This window comes from Microtus oregoni, unplaced genomic scaffold (genome assembly GCF_018167655.1).
Source record: "Microtus oregoni isolate MIOR12 unplaced genomic scaffold, Mior012 000020F_ref0000438, whole genome shotgun sequence".
Lineage (NCBI taxonomy): Eukaryota > Metazoa > Chordata > Mammalia > Rodentia > Cricetidae > Microtus > Microtus oregoni.
Window position 1 is genome coordinate 6,389,380 of NW_024543079.1, and position 22,511 is coordinate 6,411,890.

Here is a 22,511-nt window from a genome sequence, read left to right on the forward strand (position 1 = left end):
ACTAAAATGTAGCTCTGAGATACCATACCTAGTTTCTTAAGGCTCCTTCTTCAATTGGCTTTGGTCAGTATTATTTGTTTGCTTGTTTGGAGAGTCGCCTGTCAATCTGACATTTCAGGCAGATGCTTTGCTTCTCTTCTGGCACTTAAGATATGACTAGTAAGTGAAGTCTTACGTTCATTTAGAAACTATCCCTAATATTTTCTCTGGTAAAGACCAAAGTAAGTAAGAGGTAGTTAAGACCCTGTCAAAGAAGATAGTACTGAAAAGCAGCCCAGTAGGAATAAATAATAAAGTAGGCTTTTCAACAGAATCTGGCCAAGTGTCTGTACTACACCCTGTAGGGGTGAAGACATGAAAGATACACATTCTTCTTTCTTGGGCTTAAAGTTAATGAAAATGAGCTGACCAACATGGGACAACTCATGAGGAGAGGTCCTAGATAGAGGCTAGTACAGTGGACTTCCTAGTGAGAATGCCCTTAGGATTTGTAACTTTGGTTCATACCAGATACCAGGGCAATTTATCTGAGATTTGAAATAGAGAAGTAAAGAGGGTTTGGGGGGAAATTGATAGCTTAGACCCTTTCACATTAGTGTTTAAAGTGGATAGGAGAGATTGATTTCTGGGAGATTCTGGTTTAATCTGTGTAGATAGGTTCTATTTGGGATCCTGGTTGTATCAAAAGGATGAAAGTTGTCCTTTCAAATGATAAAGGTTTGGGAGTCAGACCTCCTAGGTCTCTCTGTCTGAGCTATGCTCTTTTCTAGCTATTAACTGGCCTTCAAATGCTTACTGAGTACTAGTGTGCTTGTGACCTTGAGCATGCAAGTCCTGAGCCTCACTCAGGGTCATTACTTCATACCTGATACAGGATCCATCCTGGCTTGGAATGTCCTTGGCAAGCTAATTAACATTTTTGGGCCCTGTTTTTCTCATGGGAGCAATATACTTCATAGTATCTGAAGATGTAAATGAAATGATGTACTCTGTGTACTTGGCACATCTGCCCATGCCACAGGAGCTCTTTAGGAATCATTGGAAGGATTCAGGGCCAGTCCAGAGAAAGATCTCAAGTCTTGGGAACTGAAAAATGCATGCCTCTACCACTGTGTGGAACTAAGGTCATTTTTCTTTCTAATGTTAATTAGCTTGCCAAGGACATTCCAAGCCAGGATGGATCCTGTATCAGGAGGGCATGATGGGTGGAGTGACAATCTTTCAGAGAAACATTCTAGAAGCTGAGGCTCAAGTTTGGGGTCAGCTTGGACATCACTAGACCCCCATTGTTCCACTTGATCTTAGTCAAAAGGCCAAGAAGTAGCGGTGTGTTCTAAGTGTTCATGATCTTCAGTGGCAGCCAGTGCCTGCCACAATGCCCCTCCCAAGTCCATCTAGAGGGCAGGAAGCTGTACTTGGGCCCATGGTTAGGAAACCTGTGTTTATTCAGGTCACCAGGACTACATCCAGGTTTTGTTTTAAGAACAAAAGCACAGTACACATTCAGCCTTACAGAGATTTTTATTGTTGGAGGTCCAGTCATGCATACTAAAATTACATATTTTCACCACTTAGAAAAATGCACTAGAAAAATAAACTTTTGGTCAAAACAAACACTGAAGTAGATGAATCCACCACATGTGCCTAAACTCAAAGTCAAACTGAATTTCAGTTTGAAGTAAGGAACGTGACCATGGGCTAAAATAGTAGCCTAGACTGCTCAGGAAAACAGCCCCATTCCCACCGGTCAGAAGGGTATTGGAGGTCTTGGCCGCTGGGAAGTTTCAAGTATTTACCTGTTGGGTTCCTGTGTGCTATGCCAAGAAGCCGAGGCACATCCAGGAGACTCCAAAGCAGCCACCACTTAACTGCCTGGTGGAAAAAGCCTCCATTGAGATTGAAAACACACACACAGGACCCCAGGTAATCAAAAACCTATAAACATGTAGTCTCCAACTGCAAGTCATACTGAGCCTTCCTGTGGAGTTAGCTCCCATGGAGAAGTATTTGGTGGTGCTTCTTGCATTTGAAGCTGAGCATTTCTGAGTTGGGAGAGCAGAAAGAAATTTGCTTGAGATTTAGAGTGAACAGATGGCAATACTGAGCGCCTTAGCAAGATAGCTGGCTGTCCTGAGCAACCATTGGTGTTCCAGCCTGACATGACCATAGGACAGCTACATGTACATCGAGTGAACGTTTTCCTTCCTAAAGGAGATTCCACAGGAAAACCTGAAGTTCATGACTTCAAGATGAGGTATTATAGTGCCACAACAGCACTGTAGCTGTTGCTGCCCAGATGAAAAAGCAAGGTCCATGAATGATGAGGATGAAATGACATCCACCAAACTGCCTGCTGGATCGTAAGGCTGTCCCAGATATTCAGAGGGAATGCCTGCATTTCTGAAGAAGTCCTGTAACCTGAGGTGCTTACAAGCCTAGGATGAGATGAGAGTGGTTTAACCGGCCTGTGCCCAGAGAAAGCCAAGGTGTGAAGCCAGCACTCTGGCTGTTGCTGTAGATTTTATCTGTATCCCTCCACTGAAGGAACAATAGGTTTCAGGGATCAGAATTTAGTGGAAGTCTGTAGTGGACTTGGGCAAGAGAAGGGAACTCCCATATCCCTACACTAGCATATTGCAGCACCTATTCCCTTACCTACATTCTTAAATGACCTTTGTTTTTAAAAAGCAGAGAAGAGTGCCCTTATGGCCAGAGAACCAATTAGGAACAGGATTGAGAGTTCAGTGTACAAGCCTCTTTGTCTAGTGATCAGGGGTGCCAAGTAGAACTATAAAGCTGGGACCCACTTCTATTTCACTATCGCTTTTCCTTCCCAACACCATATAACCTTGAATTTTAGGAAAAGCTCATTTTTAGCTATCTGTAAAATGTCTAGAACTTTAAAGTCAGATACTTTACCCCTAAAGTCAGCTCACTTGGTGCCTCTACCAGTGTTCCTCGCAACTGAAGCTTTGCTGCATCCCTTGCTCAGCACACCAGCTGCTTTTACACCAGGAGGTCCTGGCCTCACAGGCTTCAAACCACAGGTGCCAAGACTGATCTTTAGAGTCAGCAGGCAGCTGTGGGGACAGCAGACCCACGCTTTCAGGCTTGATGGAATGGCTCCCTAATCAAGAAAGGCCTAGCAAACTGGGTGCTTTATGCTCTGAGATTTTTCCCAGTGAGCCTGGCTGCCCTTTGTTAAACAAAGAACTAGCTAGTCATGTGACAGGATTTAAACCAGGGAAGGAATTCATCTTTCCCTTTGTCTTGTTTCTTTTTCTTTTTGGTTTTTTTTTTTTTCAAGACAGGGTTTCTCTGTAGCTTTGGAGCCTGTCCTGGAACTAGCTCTGTAGACCAGGTTGGCCTCGAACTCACAAAGATTCGCCTGTCTCTGCCTCCTGAGTGCTGGGATTAAAGGTGTGCGCCACCACCGCCCAGCTCCCTTTGTCTATTCTTTTTTCTTGTGCTCTCTTCCTCTTTAGGACCTAAGAAAGCTGTTAATAGAGTCTCTTGCCCAGGTTTCTGGGTTCAGAGCCATCATGGATTTTTCCAGGTGTGTGAGTGGTCATCCCTGTAGGCAGAAAACCTGCCAGGAACTAAACCAAATAGCAGAAACTTAGTAAATGGTCTCTGGGCAGTCAAGACTGGTGTGTTTTGGCACTTAAGCTCAGCCAGGATCTAAAAGATCAAGGATTAGCATCTAGGTGAAAAGAATGTTTCCCAGAATTGGCATTATTGTGGTAAGTTTCAATTAAGAACTGTAGATGTGGGCTGGAAAGATGGCTCAGTGGTTAAGAGCTCTTCCAAAGGTCCAGAGTTCAATTCCCAGCAACCACATGGTGGCTCACAACCATCTGTAATGATGTATGGTGCCCTCTTCTGGCCTGCAGGAATACAAGCAGACAGAATACTGTATACATAATAAATAAATAAATTAAAAAAAAAAAGAACTGTAGATGTTTTAGGAAATTTAGTAACAATTGACCGACCTTTGAGTCTCAAAGCCACTTACATGCCTGCTTACTCTAGTAAATACACAACCAACAGCAGTTGACACTAATCATAATACTCGGTGAATACCAAAGGTAACAGGTCAAAAACCAGGAGATAATTCCCTCAAAGCTTGGGTTAAGGCTAAAATTTTGACAGGTGTCTAAAGTGCCTAAATGCAAAACTAACATTCTGGCCAACTGGTTCATCCACACTAGACAGTCTGCTGGGCCCCAGGTATACCAGCAACAATCTGGCCCAGTGTGTTTCCAGAGACAAAAATAGAAGAAGCCCAAAGCTGGCCATTACTGTGACTGTTTCTGATATACTACTAGTGTCTCCAGGGTGGAAGGGTTTGTACAAGATTTGGTCAGCCTCGCAAAAGCCATCCCTTTCAAGGTCACCCATCATTCTACAAAGGCAGTTGGTTACCACCAAAGGCACAGCCAAATGGTGATACTCCTTTACATAAGGCTTGTGTACATACCACAAAAAACCAAGACCCAACCACCTCTAGGTGGTCATCTTTGCAAGCAGAAAACCCAACAATTTCAGCACCTCAAAGAACCATCCCACATAGCTTACTTTTAGAAATGACAAAGCTGAGGTCCATGCCTTGTCCAGCCACATGACTCCTAGTCCAAATGCATTACTCACATTGTCTGGAAATCCAGTATTTTATGTTGACCAGTATGATCCCATGGAGAACCAGAGCTAAGGCTTTATAGGTTTGGGAAAAGTTTCTATTGCAAGATTCAACCCTGGAAGCCCAGGGATGCTCTGAAGCACCTGGCTTCCAAATTTGATCTAAAACTACTGCCTGGGTCCCGGTATTTGTACTGCTCAGTTTACAGTGCTTTCTAGGTCCAGTGATGATAGCTAGGGCCTGAATCTTGAATCTTGCTGATGAGCAACAGAGGTCAACACCTAGGGTTATTGGGGAAAGAGAGTCAACAGTTTCACGTGTGGCCATCTTTCAGGACTGGCAAACTGCTTCAGAGTTGTGATCAATCCACTTGTCTCCTAGTTACTTCAGAGTGACTTTGACCCTGGTTGCTTCCAAGATGTGTAAGAAACAGATACAGACAGCTTATCCAGACTAGCAGTTGCAAACATTTGGGAATCACCAGGGCAGTTTCCGTGTCTTCCCTGGAATAATGCAGATAGCCAGTGGTCTGCCTGAGGCGGGCTCACCTTTAATCTTTAGAGGCAGCTCCGTCGCTGCATAATGATGGAGCAAGACTGAGGCCTCGGCTTCTTCAGCCTTGTGCCTTTCTAAGGAATGAAGAATTATACACGGTGACTCCCAGAAGAGAGCTAATAGCAGGAGTAGAGCTGGGACTTCACGGCTCGCATGGAATCATCACACTGTGCATCTGAGATCAGTCCTTCAGGCAGCAGTGGCTGGCCTGGGAGACTGTCACAGGCAGGCACAGGCTGGCAGAATTCTTTTACAAAATCATCCTCTGATGCCAGCAGCACCGCATTCCAGGTGGCGATGTCCAGCTCTCCCGCTGTGCCCCCATACTCCCTGGGGAGGATATTCCTTGGAAGGCTTGTATGGAGAGAGTTCAGGTCAGACCCATGGAGAAAGAACTAAAACACAACAGTATAAAAAGCACAGACTCAGCAACTGTGATCACAGGCACAAGACTGGGTCCTTCAACATTCCATCATGGCGTTGGGGGCAGGACCACTACTCCTTTAAGGATCTATGGGCAGTTAATAGTTGCTGGGGGTAGGGGGATTTTCTTCAGTGTTATAGCCACTAGTAAGTATCCATGTTCCTGTAAATGGCCCTTTACTCATGACCTTGTAAGTGATCCTAAATAAACTCGGATCAACAAAACAGACAAAAAAGACAAGACTGTAGAAGGGGGACTACTTGAAGAGGAACAATGGGCATGAGAGGAGGACAAGAGGGTAATGAGGAGTGATAATGCCATAATGAAATGATTATAGATTAATATATGCTAATTGTGCTGGTTAGTTCTTTGTGGTCAACTTAATACAAGCTAGAATCATTTGAAAGAGAAGAACCTCATTTGAGAAAATGCCCCCATCAGATTGGCCTTCAGGACATTTTCTTGATTGATGTGGGAAGATCCAAGCCACTGTAGGCAGTGCCATCCCTGGGAAGGTGGTTCTGGGGTATATAAAATAGCAAACGGCAAGCCATGAGGAACAAGCCAGTAAGAAGCATCCCTGTATAGTCTGTTTCAGTTCTTGCCTCTAGGTTCCTGCCTTGGCTTCCGTCAGTAGACTGTGACCAGGGATATGTAGCCAACTCTTTCTTCCCCAAGATACTTTAGGTTATAGGTTTATTATAGCAATCGAAACCTAAGACATTGTAAAACTTTTTTTTTTTTTTAAAGCACAAACACACGTGCTGGGGAGAATCAGTAATGCGACAATCTCCCTGTGGTAGGTGCTGAGTGAAGAAAGTTCCTTAGCCCCAGGAGCCTGGGGTCCCTCAGTTCTCTAGCACACCCCACTGAGAAACTTCCAGTGAGTCATGATGTAACTAACTACTTCACTACCACCCTACCAGTCCCAGGCCACCACCATTTCTCAGAGCCTACCAGTGGCCTTCTACCACTACAGCCCTCCTTCCAGTGTGGCTCTCACAGCCCACAAAGCCTGTCACAGTCTGATTTACTCATCGTTCTCACCATCCCTCAGCTCCGGCTTCTTACCTGCTCTTCCAGGCTGGATACCCTCCCACACCTCAACATTATCCGATGCTGGTCTCCCAGTTGCTGTTCACAGATCTTCTCACTGGTACCGGCTTTAACTACCCCAGTGAGTACATAACCCCTTCATCACACAATCCATTCTGTGTGCCTTTCCAGAGTGTGAGGATCTTGGGGTAAAGATCTGGACCTGTTCTTCCCATGGTCCATATAAAGTTGACTGATTATACTTTTGAGTGAGTGTGTGAGCAGAGGGAACAAATGGAACATGAATAAGGATTTCAAAGATGCGAAAGATCTTTCCAAGGGCCGCAGGTAAAATGCTAATCGAGACAGAATCACTTGGCAGACAGGCCTCTGGACATGCCTGTGGGCAATTTTGTGTTTATCAGGTTTAACTGAGGTGAGGAGAGGGGTGGTAACTGAGGGTATGACCAATCCCCAGGCAGGGCTAGATCCTGGTGTGCAAGTACTGGAGAGAGCAAGCCAGCTGCTACCCTGCCTTCACTGTCTTCTCACCCTGGGTGCCACTCAACCAGGGACTTCACCCTCCACCAAAATAAACCCCTTTGTCCCAAGTGACTTTTGTTTTGTGTTTTATTACAGCAAAAGAAAGGGAGGCCAGGAACCAACGGGGGCTCACACCCAGCCAGCAGCCTTCAAGGCTAATCGATCAGAATTACACAGACTCTTCTCTGTTAATATGCTCGGGGAAAGGGCCTGGGAATCTGGAGCTGGATTTTAAGCTTTAGCTCTTACAACCTTGAGATTCTCTACTTTTAGATGCTTTTTAAAAAAAAAAAAAAAGAAAGAAAGAAAGAAAAAGAAACTGGGCTGGAGAGGCGACTCAGAAGTTAGGAGCATTTACTGCTCTTCCAGAGGACCTGGGTTTGGTTCACATCACTCACATCAGGTAGATCACAACCACATGTAACTCCAATTCCAGGGTGAATCAATGCTCTCTTCTGGCCTCCTTGTGTATTGCACACATGCATGCTATTGAATAATCCTCTGCACACTGTGAAAATGTGTTGCTCTCATTATTAATAAAAAGCTGATTGGTTGATAGCTAAGAAATATTTTCAGGGCAGAGAGAATGCTGGGAAGAAGACGGGTGGAGTCTGAGGAGTTTCCAGCAGAAACAGGGAAGCAGGATGGACATGCCATGTTGAAAGAAGGTACCACCATGTGGCAGAGCATAGATAAGAAATAGGGATTAATTTAAAATGTAAGGGTAGCTAGTAACAAGCCTGAGCTATTGGCTCAGCATTTATAATTAATAATAAATCTTTAAGTGGTTGTTTGGGAGTGGCTGCCAGAACACAGAGAAACTCCGCCTACACACACATACTTTAAAATTAAAAGATTTTTAAAACAAAAGAAAAAGTGTGAAAGAAATCCAGCCCTCGGAGTGACCTCAATGTCTCTGGGTGCAAGGAAAGAGGATAAAAATGTCACTACCACATTTGCATCAGTGGCCCTGAGAAAGATGAGAAGAGGAGGGGCTTCTGTGTGTCAGAAAGGAAGATCCTCTTTTGCAAGTGTCTTCCAGGGTTGGCCGCGTCACTTAGCAGTACAGCACTTACTCAGTATGCATGAAGCTCTGAGTTAGCTATGATCAGTCTGTCTGCTTGTGACCCCTTATTTCCCTTAGCCAAATCCTCTTACACATAAGATGCAGTGTTGGTTCACAGTGTCTAAGACAGGAGACCAGAAGTCTGAATAGATTACAGAACAGGGAGGCAGCTTATAAAAATCCCACCAATCAGCCTGGGCTACACGAGGCCCTGCAGTAACACAACACCCTCGTCTTGTTCTCGTTATTGGCAAACAATGTATCCTTACTAGTTCCATCTTCCCCTCATGAAAAGGATGGGCCATGTTAAGTCTAAGTACCTTATACTTCCAAATTAGTTTCTGGACAAAATAATGATGCTCTACGTGTCACAATAAATCAAGTGAGAAAAAAAATCAAGGGAATTTTTTTTAAAAAGTATCAAGTTCAAAGGAAATCGCTCACCCTGTTTGCAATTTTCTCCTTCAGAAATGGTTTTATGATGGCAAAAATGCCTTTAAATATCCGAGGTTCGTTCACTATGTGGACTGCTTTTATCCGAATGGGGAAGCCATCCTGTGGGTGGAAGGGATGCCATGTTAGAACATAGGTAGTAGTATCTGGTACCCTCTCCTCTGCAGCTGCCCTCCTCATCTAAACCACAAGCCCAGCACCAGTCTGCTCTGACTCTCACAGCCGCCTCAGACAGCCCTGGTGTCAATCACAAGAGACAAGTTTTTGAGGATGTCTGGGTCAGAAGAGCTGGGCAAAGATAGCAGGTGGGAGGGCTCTTTTAGCAACAAACAGTGGTCCAAGACCACAGAGAAAGAGCTGGAAAACATCAGACCTCCCAGGTAGGAGCAGCCCAAGTGTACTTCCCATGGTGTACCAGATATGATGTGAAAGCAGATCTGCTTGGGAAATTCGTGAAGCCAGGAATATACTGGCCTACATAGTCCCATAGGTTTCCTTAGCCTGGCTTAGTGGTTCAGGCCTGTAACCATAGCTACTCAGGAAGCTGAGCTAGGATAATTGTGAGTTCAAGGCCTGTCTGAGGTAGAGTGTGGTGGTTTGAATGAGATGTCCCCTGTAGGTTTGGGCATCTGAACACTTGGTCACACTGGGCGGCACTGTTTGGGAAGTTGAGGAGTGGCCTCCTGGCAGAAGTATGTCACTGGGGACAGGCTTTAAGAGCACACGTCTGTTTTGTGCTTGCTATTGAAGATGTGAGCTTTCAGCTTCCTGTGCTGCCGCCATGCCTGACTCTTGATAGACTGCCCTCTCTGGAACCATACACGAAATAAACTTCTTTTCCTAGAAGTCGCCTTGGTCATGGTGTTTCACCACAGCACCAGAAAAGTAACGAATCTACAGAGTACTTTCAAGGACAGCCAGGGCCACTCAGGAAACCCTATCTCAAGATGTAAAGTGGCTTTTTGTTTGTTTGTTTGTTTTTTCAAGACAGGGTTTTTCTGTGTAATGTCCCTGGCTATCCTGGAACACATTCTGCAGACCAGGCTGGCCTTGGACTCAGAGATCTGCCTGCCCCTGCCTCCGTGTGCGCGATCACCGCCTGGCTATAAAATCTGTGTTTTAAAAAGGGCTGGAACTTTAGCTCAATGGTAGAACCCTTGCCTAACATGCAAGGCTCTAGGTTCAATCTCCAGGTCCATTTAAATAAGGAGGGGGTGTATCTTTAAGTGTAGTTCTGTTCACAAGCTTTAATATCCTGATGTTGACAGTGAAATTCACCAGAAAGGGACACATTACGTCACAGTTTCCAAACTTACTTAACTTTGGAATTTTGGTCCTTCTGGGTGATCTTACATTAGTAGAAAATACAGATCCAAACCCAACACTGTGTGTGTGTGTGTGTGTGTGTGTGTGTGTGTGTGTGTGTGTGTGTGTGATTCAACAGGAGCCATCAAAACCCAGAGCCAGGAGCTGGATAGATAGCAGCCAAGAGTACTGCTGCTCTTCTGGAGGACCTGGGTTCAATTCCCAGCACCCACATGGCAACTTACAGCTGTCTGTAACCCTAGTCCTAGGGAAGCTGATGCTTTCTGGCCTCCTCAGACACCAACCACATGTGCACAGATACAGATGTAGGCAAAATACCCATACACATAAAATAATTAAAAACAAAATAAAACATTAAGCCAGGGATGTATCTCAGTGGTAGAGCGTTTGCCTAGCATACATGAGGTCCTGAGTTGCATTCCCAGCACAAGAAAAAAACAGTAGAAGCTAAGGAAAACCAGACTTTCCAGTTGACAATGCTGGAGGTGTGCATGGTGGTGGAGGCAGGGGGACCGGGTAATTCTCTGGCTACATATCAAGTTTGAGGCCTACCTGGAGCACAAGAGATTCTGTTTCAAAAAAACAAAATAAAGTAAGATGATGGCCAACAGCCAAGTAGTCTGTTTAAGTCAATTCACAGCAAGGGCTTGGACATCTGTGGACCTCAGTGACGGGCAGTGCACCAGGCACCTCACAGCTCACATGAGGCAGCATGCAAGGGGCATGTCAATAACTAAGAGCTCAGTCTTTACAGCTGTGACATGTGGAGCAGGCCACTGCAATGGGAAGTGGGGTTCCTATAGTCCCCATATGACAGCAGCAAGTGGACAGGTCATGGGAAAAGCAAAGCAACCACAGAATGGGTACATGATGAACAGGGGCCCATACCTGAAGGATGCCAATCACCTTTTTGGCTATAAAAGGGCCAAAATGAGATGCTTTTGATAAGCTGACACCTTTGTAGTCTGCAAGAATTACAATTCCGTTCACTTGGGTCTCTTCAGACTGAATGAGTTTCTCTAATGTCAAGTATATGGCTCGGATGTTCTCAGTGATTGGGTAGTTGCTCGGTATCCATCTGTCTGAGATCACAAGGATAGACAGTGTTACGGAATGAATACAAACAAGCGCTCAGAAAAAGATGCATCTTCTAAAACCTTGGCTTTGCAATGGAAGAGAACGACATTCTTGTCTCCAAGATCCTGCCTAGCAACTGGTGTTTCCTAACCTCCTGAACCTAGCAGAACACCTGGAGACAAAAACACAATTAGGCCAGGTGGTGGTGACGCATACCTTTAATCCTAGGCGAGGAAGCAGAGGCAGGTGAATCTCTGTGAGTTTGAGGTCAGCCTGTGTCTGCCTCCTGAGTTCTGGGACTAAAGGCATGCACTACCACTTTTCAGCTGAGCCTGGCTCTTAAGTAAACAGGGTAACACCTACCTTGGCCACCTCTGCTTCCTGCCATTGTCATCACACCTGATTTTCCACTCTGGCTGCACAGAACTAACCTAACTGGTGACTCCGGGAGGGTGATGATACGGACTGGCTGGCCAGGCTGGTTGATGTCCTAGCCACAGCATGTGGCCTAGTCAGGCCACACAGAGCCAGACTCTATTTTAGGGTGTGGTCCTCGGGGTAGGGAAGATCACTCCTCTCTCTCCTAGCAGTAAAGCTGTCGGCCTGAGGTCCAGGGGCTCATGAGACCAGAGCAGGTTTGAGAATGAAGCCTGTGCCAAGGCTGCCATGAGATCATCCATCTAGCTCCCCGTCCCAAACCAAATCTAACTGAACCCAGATATCACCTGAGCAAATGAGTTGTTTCAACTGACAGAAGTTGGCTTTTGGTTTGCCATCTAAAGAGGGAGTCCTAAGTCATAAGCAGCTCCAGGGTGTTACAGGATGGAGCACAGCTATTTCCATGAGGCTCGTCCTCAAGTTCCTCCTTGCAAGCATCCTCCTCCTGATGCTTGATTAATATTTGCATATTTAGTGATTCCACTCTTTGGGAAAAAGATAAAAATGACAATCTTTTTGACTGTTAATCCCTACTATTTTTTCCCCCCAAGACAAGGTTTCTCTATAACAGTCTTGGTTGTTCTGGGACTTGCTCTGTAGCCCAGGCTGGCCTCGAACTCTGATATCCACCTGCCTCTGCTTCCTAAGTGCTGAGACTAAAGGTGTGCGCCACCACCTGCCTTAATCACTATTCTTTTTCTCTTCTATTTCTTTTTTTTTGGGAGGGGTGAGAGGGTTGAGACAGAGTTATTCTGTATCCCAGGCTGGCCCTGAACTTTCAGGGATTCTCTTGAGTGTTGGGACAGTAGGCACAGGCCACCATGCCCAACTGGAAACTACTATTCTCAAGAAAATCTTTACCAAGACTCACGTACCATAAGACATAGAGACATAAGACATAAAGACGAAGCTGACTCAGGTGCTATACTCACACCTGCAATCCCAGCACTTGGGAGTTGGTGGTAAGAACAGGAGTCCAAGGAAGTCCAAGGCCAGCCTAGGCTACACAAGACCCTGTCTCAAAAACAAAAATCATGGAGTCATGGTTCTGAGTGGTGCGACCACTGGTAAGATCCTCTTGCTCAGGGAAGCAACTCCCAACCTGTGCTCAAGCAAGTGACCCTAATTAAATGTAGTGGGCCACTCCCCATCCACCCGTTCCCTGCAAGGAGGTGAGTGGGGCAGCACAGGACATGAACACTGGAGGACTTCTTGGGAATTAGAGGGAAGGGTGATAATGGATAATGGGGGCTTATGGTCAAAGTAATTATATATGTATGAAATCAAGAAAGAATACATTAAAAAACAAACTTTCATTTTGTTAAAAATGGGATATGTAATGAATGTGCACATCTGAATACGTATGAGGGGACATGTGTGCCACAGAGCATGTATGTAGGTCAGAAGACAATCCTAGGTTGTCACTTTGCACTTTGGCTTGGGTTCTAGGGATCCGAACACAGGCTTGCGGGGCAGGTGCTTTTACCCGCTGAGCCATCTCACTGGCCCTCTACAACATTTTCATACAAATCTTTGCCAAACCTGGTGGTTAATGCTCATGTGAATTACGTCTGCCTCTATGTAGCTGGACATCATCTTTTCAACCGCATACATCTCAAAAGAGCTTAGAAACAAGCAAAAAGCCCGGTTAGGAGCACGTCTTTGTAGATACGCTTCCTCCTAAGAAGCTGGGGCAGCAGGGAGGGCACAAGCACATGCCAGGAGGAGGCAAAGCCAGCATGGTGACACCTGACCGCCTGATAACACTCCTGCGCTGAGCTCACAGAGGGAGACAGATCGCTGGCCGGTTTCTAGGTCTCGGTGCTCAGAACCTGCACTGCTTATTTCAAAATAAACACCTAATTTTGGAAAGTGCCTGGCACAGCAGGTGAAGCGGCTCCAGCTATGTCTGACACATGGCGCAGGGTGAAGAGAATGCTCTAGACTGCACAGACAGCTTGTCAAAGGCGAGAAGGAAATGTGGTGTGAGGCTGGCAGGCGGAGGGAAACAGATGGAGGTGGCCGCACCACCCGCTCGGCACCCCTGCAGGTGCAGCTGCAGACACAGGGTCAGCACGTGCTCACTTCCTGGCCTGCTTAGGAGGAGTGCTGTAATCTCTCACTCTCCCTGGACTCTGCCAGGCAGGGAACTGCAGGGGCTGCGAGTGGACTGAAGATGCTCTCCTACACTGCACCTGGTGCCCAGGACGGACAGAATCAGGAATCAGAAGGCTGGCATCCCACGCCCTCCATTCACTAGCTAACACTTCTAGTTTCCCCCTTTAGCCGCTCCTAGGGCCATGGTTTTAAATGCTCTGTGGGAGCTTCCCTTGCTGCAAATAACCATGCTTTTCATTATCTTTCCTGACACCTAGGCGGCCACCTCCTCTCTATTGCGAACAGTAAAGTTAATACGCAGAAAAGCAGGATAGAGAGATGCAATGTTCGTTTACTGAGTCTACCATACTTCTTTGTGTAATGTTGAAAAGACACTTTTTTTAAAAAGCTGGGCATACGCCTTTAGTCCCAGCACTCGAGAGGCAGAGGCAGAGTCAGGTGGATCTCTGTGAGTTTGAGGTCAACCTACTATAAATAGCAAGTTCCAGGACAGCCAGGGCTACATAGAGACTTTATCTCAAAACACAAAGTAAAATAAAATAAAAATAAATAAATAAGAAATAAAAAGAAAAATAAAAAGGATGCATTTTTTTTTAAAGTAAGCTACACCGAGTACCACTATGAAGTGCTGGTATTGGCAAACGAGTCAAGGGGTTTTGATCTTAGCTCAGTGGTACAGCTCCTGCCAGCAGGTGCACACCGGGGTTCCAGTCCAGCGCTGCAAAACTAACTAACTAACTAAACTAACTAACTAACTAACTAAACTAAGTAAGTAAGTATAAACAAATAAATAACAATATATAGCCCTTGTCAGGGTTTAACCCCACAGAGGAAGGAGGGGAAGGAGCAGAGAGTGGGTACCTTCCCAGGCTTCTGCCCGGCCCACACTGTCTTGCTTCTCTATCTGTCCTCAGCCCACTCAGAGGAGGCACTGGGAGGGGCTTGGCAATCATGCCTGTATCCCACGATTCCTCAGCCCACTGGATTCCTTCCCTTGGAAATCTGAGTTTGCACTGACAGAAGCTCACTGAGTGACCAGGTGAGTCTGAGAGCGTTGCTGTCCTTCAGGGTAAAGAATATGAAGAAGCTGTCTGTGCCCAGCAGATAGACCTGAGGACCTGTGCTCTGGGCTCTAGCAGCAACTTCAGTATGGTGCATCTGGGGGCTGTTCCCGCCTCATTGGCTCAGATCTTTCTGTGGTCCTCAGTTAGTCTGAAGATGGTTTGTCATCTGTAGTCAAAAGAGCTTTGGGGCAGGCATGGTGTACACACTTAAAATCTTAGCACTTGGGAGGGAGAGGCAGGAAGAGTCAGGAGTCTAAGATCATCCATGGCTGCATACTGAGTCTAAGACCAGCCTGGATTGTTTTTAAAAAGCCAAAACCAAACCAGAAAAGTACCTTCACTAAAACAATCAAGTGGGGGACTTTGAGAGAAAGCAGGGTGAAGAACAGACCCGCCCCAGAGGGATCACACGTTCCCCCAGTACCTGGTCGGATACAGAGGACGTGGCAGCCCCTGGGGTCCGTGTGGGGCAGCACTGTGAGGAACCCAGAGTTAAGAACATCTTTCAGGGCTGAAGGTCTCAGGTTGCTGAAGACCTCCGGCCAGTTCCGCCTGCAGCCATGGTAGTTGACCAGCAGTTGCAGGGCCCGGTCATAATCAAACTTTCGGGCCCGCAGGAAGCGCAACAGGAAAGCATCATCGAGCGAAGTGCTCAGGTAGGGGTACTCCTTCCGCACCATGTCTCGAAGGGCCTGCACATCCCGGAGTCTCCACTCGGGCTTCTCCTGAAGCTCCTCCCTGGCTTTGGTGACCAAGTCTTCTGTCAGGGAGCACACGTAGCCGGGAGGCTCAGGTGGAGGCAGTGGCAGCTCATTTTCAGAGAGGGAGGCCACAGAGGGGCTGGTTCGCAGAGAGTCGCTTTCTTCTGACATTAGCTATGGGGGTTCCTGCTGACACACAGGTCACATGTGAGGGTAAGAAAGTGCAACATGGGCCTTCGTGATGGCTCAACAGGTATTTTTGTCACACAACCCAATGACTGGAGTATGATCCCAAGAACCCACAGAAAGGCGAAAGGAGCCTATTGCCCCTACGCTCACAAACTCGCATGTATGCGTACATGTAATGTTTCAAAAATTATGTTTATTATTAGTATTCTATTTGTTCATTTACCTTTATTTTTGAGTCAATCTTTTTAAATTTATTTTTACTTTATGTTCATTGGTGTTTTGCCTGCATGTATGTCTGTGTGGGGGGTGTCAGAAGCCCTGGAATTGGAGTTACAGACAGGTATCAGATGCTATGTAGGTGCTGGAAACTGAATCACTGAGCCATCTTTCCAGCCCATGTCTGTAATTTTTAAGGTGAAACATTGCTTACTTGGAACCCCAAGAGCGGGAAATGGGTGACAGGGAGTTTTTGTCAAGTTACCTCAGGGAATCCCAAGGAGGAGTGGTCTTGATCTGAGTCACATACCTAAGTCAAATCCAACAGCCAAACACTGCGCCTTCCTTGGAAGGGTCTAACTAGGGGCTTGACTTGTTACATAAATGTGAATGCAAACACCCTTGAGATTCAGACCCAGTTCAAAAATAAGGAACACATCCTCTAAAATACTGGTGAGAATATAAACTGAGTCTTTCCCAGAGAGCAGTTTGTCAGTGCTGAAATTCAAAACTAGGCTGTTGAGAGCGTTCAGTCAGCAAACTGCCCAAGGTGCTGTTTAGATGCCCAGTCTCCAGGGATGCGAGTCTGCTTCCACAGTAGGTCGTCGTCCCCCCCCCCCCCGCCAAATAAATAAAAAAATAAGGTGGAGATTGATCAAGGAAGACCTCTCTCTCTCTCTCTCTCTCTCTCTCTCACACACACACACACACACACACACACAGATGCAGAGCTTCACGAACTGACCTTTGCAGGAGGAAAAAGCCACAAGAGTACAGAACAATTTTGTGTAGGAGATAAGAAACTTACCAAAAGTGCCTCAAAGAAACAGATCTGAACAACTGGACATTTAAGAGTTTGTTTTTGAGAAACAGAGTCTCACTAGGTACCTCAAGATGGTCTGGAACTTGCTAGCCTCCTGCCTCAGCCCCTGGAGTGCTGGGATTGCAGGTATGTGCAACCATGTCTAGCTTGCCCAAGTTTTACAATGTAACTTACTATGGAGATCATGGAAATGTAACTGAAAGACCCCGCTGCAGTCCCTTCAGAGGCCCTATCCTATTAAAGCCACGGTTTCTACAAACACAACAGCCCCCATCCCTACCCCCAGCCAGTGACTGACCCAGAGAGACTGATATAGCTGGATTCCTCCTGCCTACACCTCCGTCACAGGGGCCAGATCTGCCTCACGGACCCAAGGCTCCTCCTCATCTCCTTGAATCTGTGGAGGCACTCCAATAAACTCCACACACTGCCCGTCCATCTGCTGATCCATAGGGCTTGCTCCTGGAAAACCTGTGCTAAACACTATTGGATGAAAACAGGACAGCTTGAGCTGTCCTGGAATCGGCTGGCAGCAGGACTCCCTGGCTGCAGAGCCTAAGCCTTTGTCCATGCGTGGACACTGATCTTCCACCCCATGCTCAACAAGGAGAGCAGGGGCCATCTCAAGAGTCCTTCCTTGTACATACCTGTAATGTCCTGGGTGCACCTGGCTGAACTCCCTCCGGTCCACTGCGGATAGTGACCAAGCAGGCCACTCCCACCAAATCTTAGGATCGCCCACTCCATTACTTGAATTCCAGCATCTAGTCACACTAGGTTCTTTCACTTGCTTCCAAAGATGTGTCCTCATTCCGTGCATATTCTGGTCCCTCTCAATGGTGTGTTCTTACTCCAGCATCTCTCAACCCACACAGACTCACCCTGAGTCCTGACTGGGTGACACACATGCATCCAATGAATATGAGACACTTAACGATGTCTGGTCCCCCCCACCCCCCAGGCACAGTAAGTAGAAGCAAAGAAAAAAAAATCCCGTCTTGTTGAGCCCAGTGGAAATGGGAGACAGTTTCTAACCATAATACATAACACACAGCTTACTATTATGAAGAACAGAAGTGGGGGGGGGGATCAAGATTGGTTTTAAATGGGGGCAGCCAGGGAAGACTTGACAGGGTAACATTTGAGCAAAGATGGCAGGGTGGGCCAAACATATCACATGGTTGTGTGAGGGTATCTGAAAAATGCCTAGCTTTTCTGAAAAGCAAGATGCCCAGTGTAAACTGGGCGGTGGTGGCTCATGACTTAATCCCAGCACTTGGGAGGCAGGCGGATCTCTGTGAGTTCAAGGTGAGTCTGGTCTACAGAGCTAGTGCCCGCACAGGCTCCAAAGCTACACAGAGAAACCCTGTCTCCAAAAACAAAACAAAACAGACAAACAAAAAAAAAAAGATGCCCAGTGTAGCTAGAACTAAGGAAGCAAGATGGGGGAAAGCAGATGGATTTAGAGGCCATGTGTACATCACAGAAATGATGAAAAGTAACTTTAATTTAAAGAGTGGACCGTAATGAAGTGCTGGCATAGAAGGTTCAACAACAACCCAGGCAAAAGGGGACCGTGACATGAAGAAGCTGGCCTTCACTCACTCCAGGCTGCCTGAGCTGCCTGGGCAGGAGCTCTGTGGATTACATCTCCAGTTCTTGTCACGTGTTCACGTAACCAGTGTATGATATCCCGTGATCGCTGTGCAACACCTCGTAGCACCTAACAGGGTCTTAAGACATAGAGGCTCCATGACCTAATCCTTTACTGTACTTTACGTAGAGTGTGCTGAGCAAGGGAAGGGACACTCCTGCCTTCACAGGCTCCACCCTGGGCTGTTTCCATGGCAGTCGCCAACAGGTATCCCTGGAATCCCAACCCACAGCCTACCTGAGATGAACTGTAGTGTCACAGGTCAGAGAACTAGCCTTAAAGGCCCTCTCCTTTCCTCCTCCACCCCTCCTCTGCCAGGGGAGACAAACCAGTGACCTTGATTCTTGGAGTAGCTCACACATCCGATACCCACTGCATGAAATGTCCTTTCCATGTTCGCCACCAACCACACAACTCATGATCATCAAGGCCCAGCTGCGAGGTCATCTATTCTGTAAAGCTTCCCCGATTTCCTCAGGGTGAGTCCCTCCAGGTTTCCACAGTCCTGGGTTCCCATCGCGCTTTAGAAATGTCTGTTCGGTGTCACAGGTGTTTACGTGAAACCCTTCAGAGTCAGTTCCCACTGGTTCATTTATCAGAGAATTACTGACTGCCTCTTGCAGGTGTCAGGCACTGTGCCGACTATGCTAGGAACACAATGGAAAACCTTCATCCCTGCCTTGTGCAGCTTACATCACAGTGGTCTGATGGAAAGAGGTCATGCATGCTTCAGGGTTTTGCTTTGAGTCAAACTCTGTATCGTACATCCATTGTCTTATTTCCTCCTGTGGGCTGCTGGGGATCGAACCCACAGCCCTGCACATGCTAGGCACCACTCCACTGCTCAACTCTATTGTCAACTCCACAGTTCATCTTCAGGATACGGAGCCAGCACTCACCCCCTACCGTGGGGATCCCAACAGAGCAGAGACCAGGCTCACCACAGCCCCCAGTGCCGGCTCATGACAGCACTCAGTAAACATCAAGGGAAGAACAGCAAGACCTGCCCAGTGAGGCAGAGAGAAGTGTCAAGCCCCACCCTGGCCTCATCTTCTCTCTCCTCCACCTGCAGCCTCCTGTTGTATCCCCAAGGGCTCAGCAGTGGCTGTCAGTCTGGGGAACGACGTGATGGGTGGCCTTGGGGACAGGAGATAAAACCTAGCATCCTCCCCACCTGGAGCCATCTCCACGTGGAGCATTCCCTCTCTCCCCAAACAACCGGAGGCCGGAAACCATCTCTCTCGGAGCCCCAGAGACCTTCGAACCGCTGACAGCGGTCCAAGGCCCCTACTTCCGGCGGTAGCCCCCTCCCCAGGTGTCCCCATTTCCTGGGGTCTCCCGCCCCTCTGGCTCACTTCCGGCAGTTTTGCCCTCTGGGGTTCCCTAACTCTGGCCCCTGGGCGCACGCACAGGCTAGCGGGCACTCACCAGCCCGGCGGCAGGCGGAGCGCGGGTCTCGGCGGCAGGAGCCTCGGCTGGCAGAGCGCAGTACAAACCCACACTCCGCAGCCGGCCCGCCCGGCCCTCGCGCCGGAAGTGACGTTCGGGCGCGCGAAGGCGGTGCCCACCCGGGAGCGCGCTTGAGTGAACGCGGCAGCGTTGGCTTGGGTCTGTCCCCACCTGGTGGCCCCGGCTGTGCAACCGGGTGTGTTGACAGGGGAAACTGAGGCCTGGAGGAGGAAAGCAGCTGCTTCCCTAGAACATACTGCCTCAGCATGCCTAGTGTTTGCATCATTTTCTCTTTAAATTGTCCTGTTTTTGCAAATCCCCTGCTTCACGACAGGGAAGAGGCAGAGATGCTGTAACCGGTTTCAGACCCAGACCTCAGAATCTGCATTCCAGAACGCCTTGGCCCTCTGCTGACTTGTGACCTGGCTGTCCAGAGTCAGTACACCATCAGCTGAGCCATTTTGAGCCATTTTGATGCCTAGCCTCCTGGAGTCAGTTCTTCCTGAATAACACGGTTCCTGACTCAGTAACTACCTGTTTCCTGCTTTGGGGCTCACGAGGTTGTCTCCAGACACCCATAGTTTGAAAGGGAGTTCACTAGCTCCGTGCCTGGCCCATGAACTACCCTCACTACATACATATCCCTGTTTTGTACAACTGCAATTTGGGGGCAAATCTCTGAGGTTCCTCTTTCAGGTACGATAAGGACAACAAACCATTTCTGGAAAAATTCTGGTGGTCCAAGAGAATGTCAGATCCAAAGGAATGACCTTAAGGCACCTCTTCCTTTCCCTTCCTTATGGTTAAGAGGAGTCTTAGGGCTGTGGGAAGGGTCCAGGAGGGATGTAAGGACACTGGGTTTTTCCAGATGCCAAATTGCCTGCGGGGGAGAAGTGTGAAGTGGTCTGGGAATCCTAAATTGTGTTTATCTGTTTGTTTGTTTGTTGTTTTTAGTATGGGGTTTCATCATGTAGACCAGGCTGGCCCCCAACTCACGATCCTGGTGCTTTTATCTCCTGAGGGCTGGGCATATAAATGTGTACCAGTCACCCCAGGTTGCAACTTGTGAGACTTGTGATCCTAGGTTCTCTCCAATCCCCAACTTCTAGGTTGCCAAATAAAATGTAGAACACTCAGTTAATTTGAATTTCAGATAAACAGAAGTCTATTTTTAAGACAATGTGTCTTATGTAACATTTGGGACATGCTCAGACTTTGGAAACTGTTGTTTCTCAGACACCCCAATTTAAATAGGTGTCCTGTCGCTCCCCTCACCACAGATCTAAGTATTAGTTTCAAATTCCTCCTACAGCAAATCACTACCTGGTGACTGGAAACAACACAAATGGGTTTTCTTGCCCTACTAAAGATACCAGGGAGTCGGCAATGCTACATCCTCTCTGGGTACTTGTAGAGGCTTGTGGTATTACTCCATCTCTGGCCCTCCCCACATTGCTGCACCATCTTGTTTCGGCTCTCACAGCTACGAATGAATGACTCCTGGCTCCTTCATGAGTGTGTGTGTGTGTGTGAGTGTGTGCAGGGGTTCGAACTCAGACCATTGTTTATGCTAGCCAAATGTTTTATTGCTAAACTACATAAGTCTTTTAAGATTTGGCAGAAGGGCTGTTTGTTTGTTAGGGTAGTGTCTCATAGCCCAGCCTGATCTGGAACTTGCTGTGGTCCAGGCTGACCTCAAACTCTCAGTCCTCCTGTGCCGGTTTGGATGTGCGGGGATTATAAGTGTGAATGTGCATGTCTCTTCTTTCAGTCATATTCAAATATCTGAGAAATCTGGGCATTGTGGTGCTAGTGCCTTTAGTCTCAGCACTCCGGGAGCAGAGGCAGGAGGATCTCTGTGAGTCTGAGGCCAGCCTGGTTTACATAATGAGTTCCAGGACTGCCAGAGCCATGAAATAAAACCTTGTCTCAAATTTTTGTTTTGTTTGTGAGACAGTTACTCAAGTTGGACTTGAACTTCCAAAGCCGCTGCCTCAGGCTCCTGAGAAGCTGAGACTATTTCAGTACCTCTCCCATCCTCCTGTCTTAACCTCCCAAGCAGTTGAGAGCATTCCACCATCACACCCGTCCTTCTGCCTCCTACTTAGATTATTTCACCATCACAACCGTCCTTCTGCCTCCTACTTAGAACTTTTGCAATTACATTGGGCCCACCTGTTAACCCAGAATTAAGCTCCCTATCTCAAGAACCTTAATCATGGGCTGGAGAAATGGTTCAGAGATTAAGAGCGCTGACTGCTCCTTCCAGATAGACTTGAGTTTATTTCCCAGCAACCACATGGTGGTTCACAACCATCTGTAATGAGATCTGGTGCCCGCTTCTGGCCTGCAGGAATACACACAGACAGAACACTGGATCCATAATAAATAAATAAATCTTAAAAAAAAGAGAGAACCTTAATCACATCTACATCCCCTCTTTACCCCACAGAATAGCTGTGTGTTTCAGAGGCTGTGATGAGGACATCTCAAGGGGCAGGGCATGGTTGATTATTCAGCCACCAAAATCTGGTGATCTAATATGACCTTGGCCAAGCCTTTCAAACTCCCAGAGCTTCTAGATCCATGAGTGCTAATTGTTGCCCCGACAGACTCTAGAACCACCGGCAAAGTGCCTGTACAGCATTACCTTAGTCGTGTTCATTGAAGTAGGAAGACTTTACCTGGGACCGTTCCCTGGCTTAAGACAGGAAGAGTTCATTCTGGTTCTGTGGAACTAT

The 22,511-nt window shown here is 47.2% G+C and overlaps 1 protein-coding gene across 2 annotated transcripts; it reads right to left on the minus strand.

The window, feature by feature from the left end:
* Positions 1 to 1,508: 1,508 nt before the first annotated feature.
* On the minus strand, positions 1,509 to 19,862 carry Ttpal (alpha tocopherol transfer protein like). Of its 2 annotated transcripts, none has more exons than XM_041670127.1 (5): positions 19,750 to 19,862; positions 15,163 to 15,625; positions 10,930 to 11,123; positions 8,707 to 8,817; positions 1,509 to 5,589 (listed from the first exon to the last, which is right to left on the minus strand). In XM_041670127.1, the coding sequence occupies exons 2-5, from the start codon at positions 15,608 to 15,610 to the stop codon at positions 5,311 to 5,313; spliced, it is 1,032 nt and encodes a 343-aa protein (XP_041526061.1). In that variant the 5' UTR covers positions 15,611 to 15,625; positions 19,750 to 19,862; the 3' UTR covers positions 1,509 to 5,310. The 2 variants fall into 2 exon arrangements, with proteins under 2 accessions (XP_041526061.1, XP_041526062.1); XM_041670128.1 differs by having other exon boundaries at positions 15,163 to 15,628; positions 19,750 to 19,839.
* Positions 19,863 to 22,511: the final 2,649 nt, after the last annotated feature.

Excerpts from the sequence above, each read along its gene's own strand:
- Ttpal (XM_041670127.1), bottom strand. The coding sequence starts at position 15,610 with ATGTCAGAAGAAAGCGACTCTCTGCGAACCAGCCCCTCTGTGGCCTCC. Across the intron at positions 8,818-10,929 it reads AGGTGATTGGCATCCTTCAG|GATGGCTTCCCCATTCGGAT; the intron begins GTATGGGCCCCT and ends TTCCACCCACAG. Across the intron at positions 5,590-8,706 it reads AGGAGAAAATTGCAAACAGG|TTCTTTCTCCATGGGTCTGA; the intron begins GTGAGCGATTTC and ends GTTGTGTTTTAG.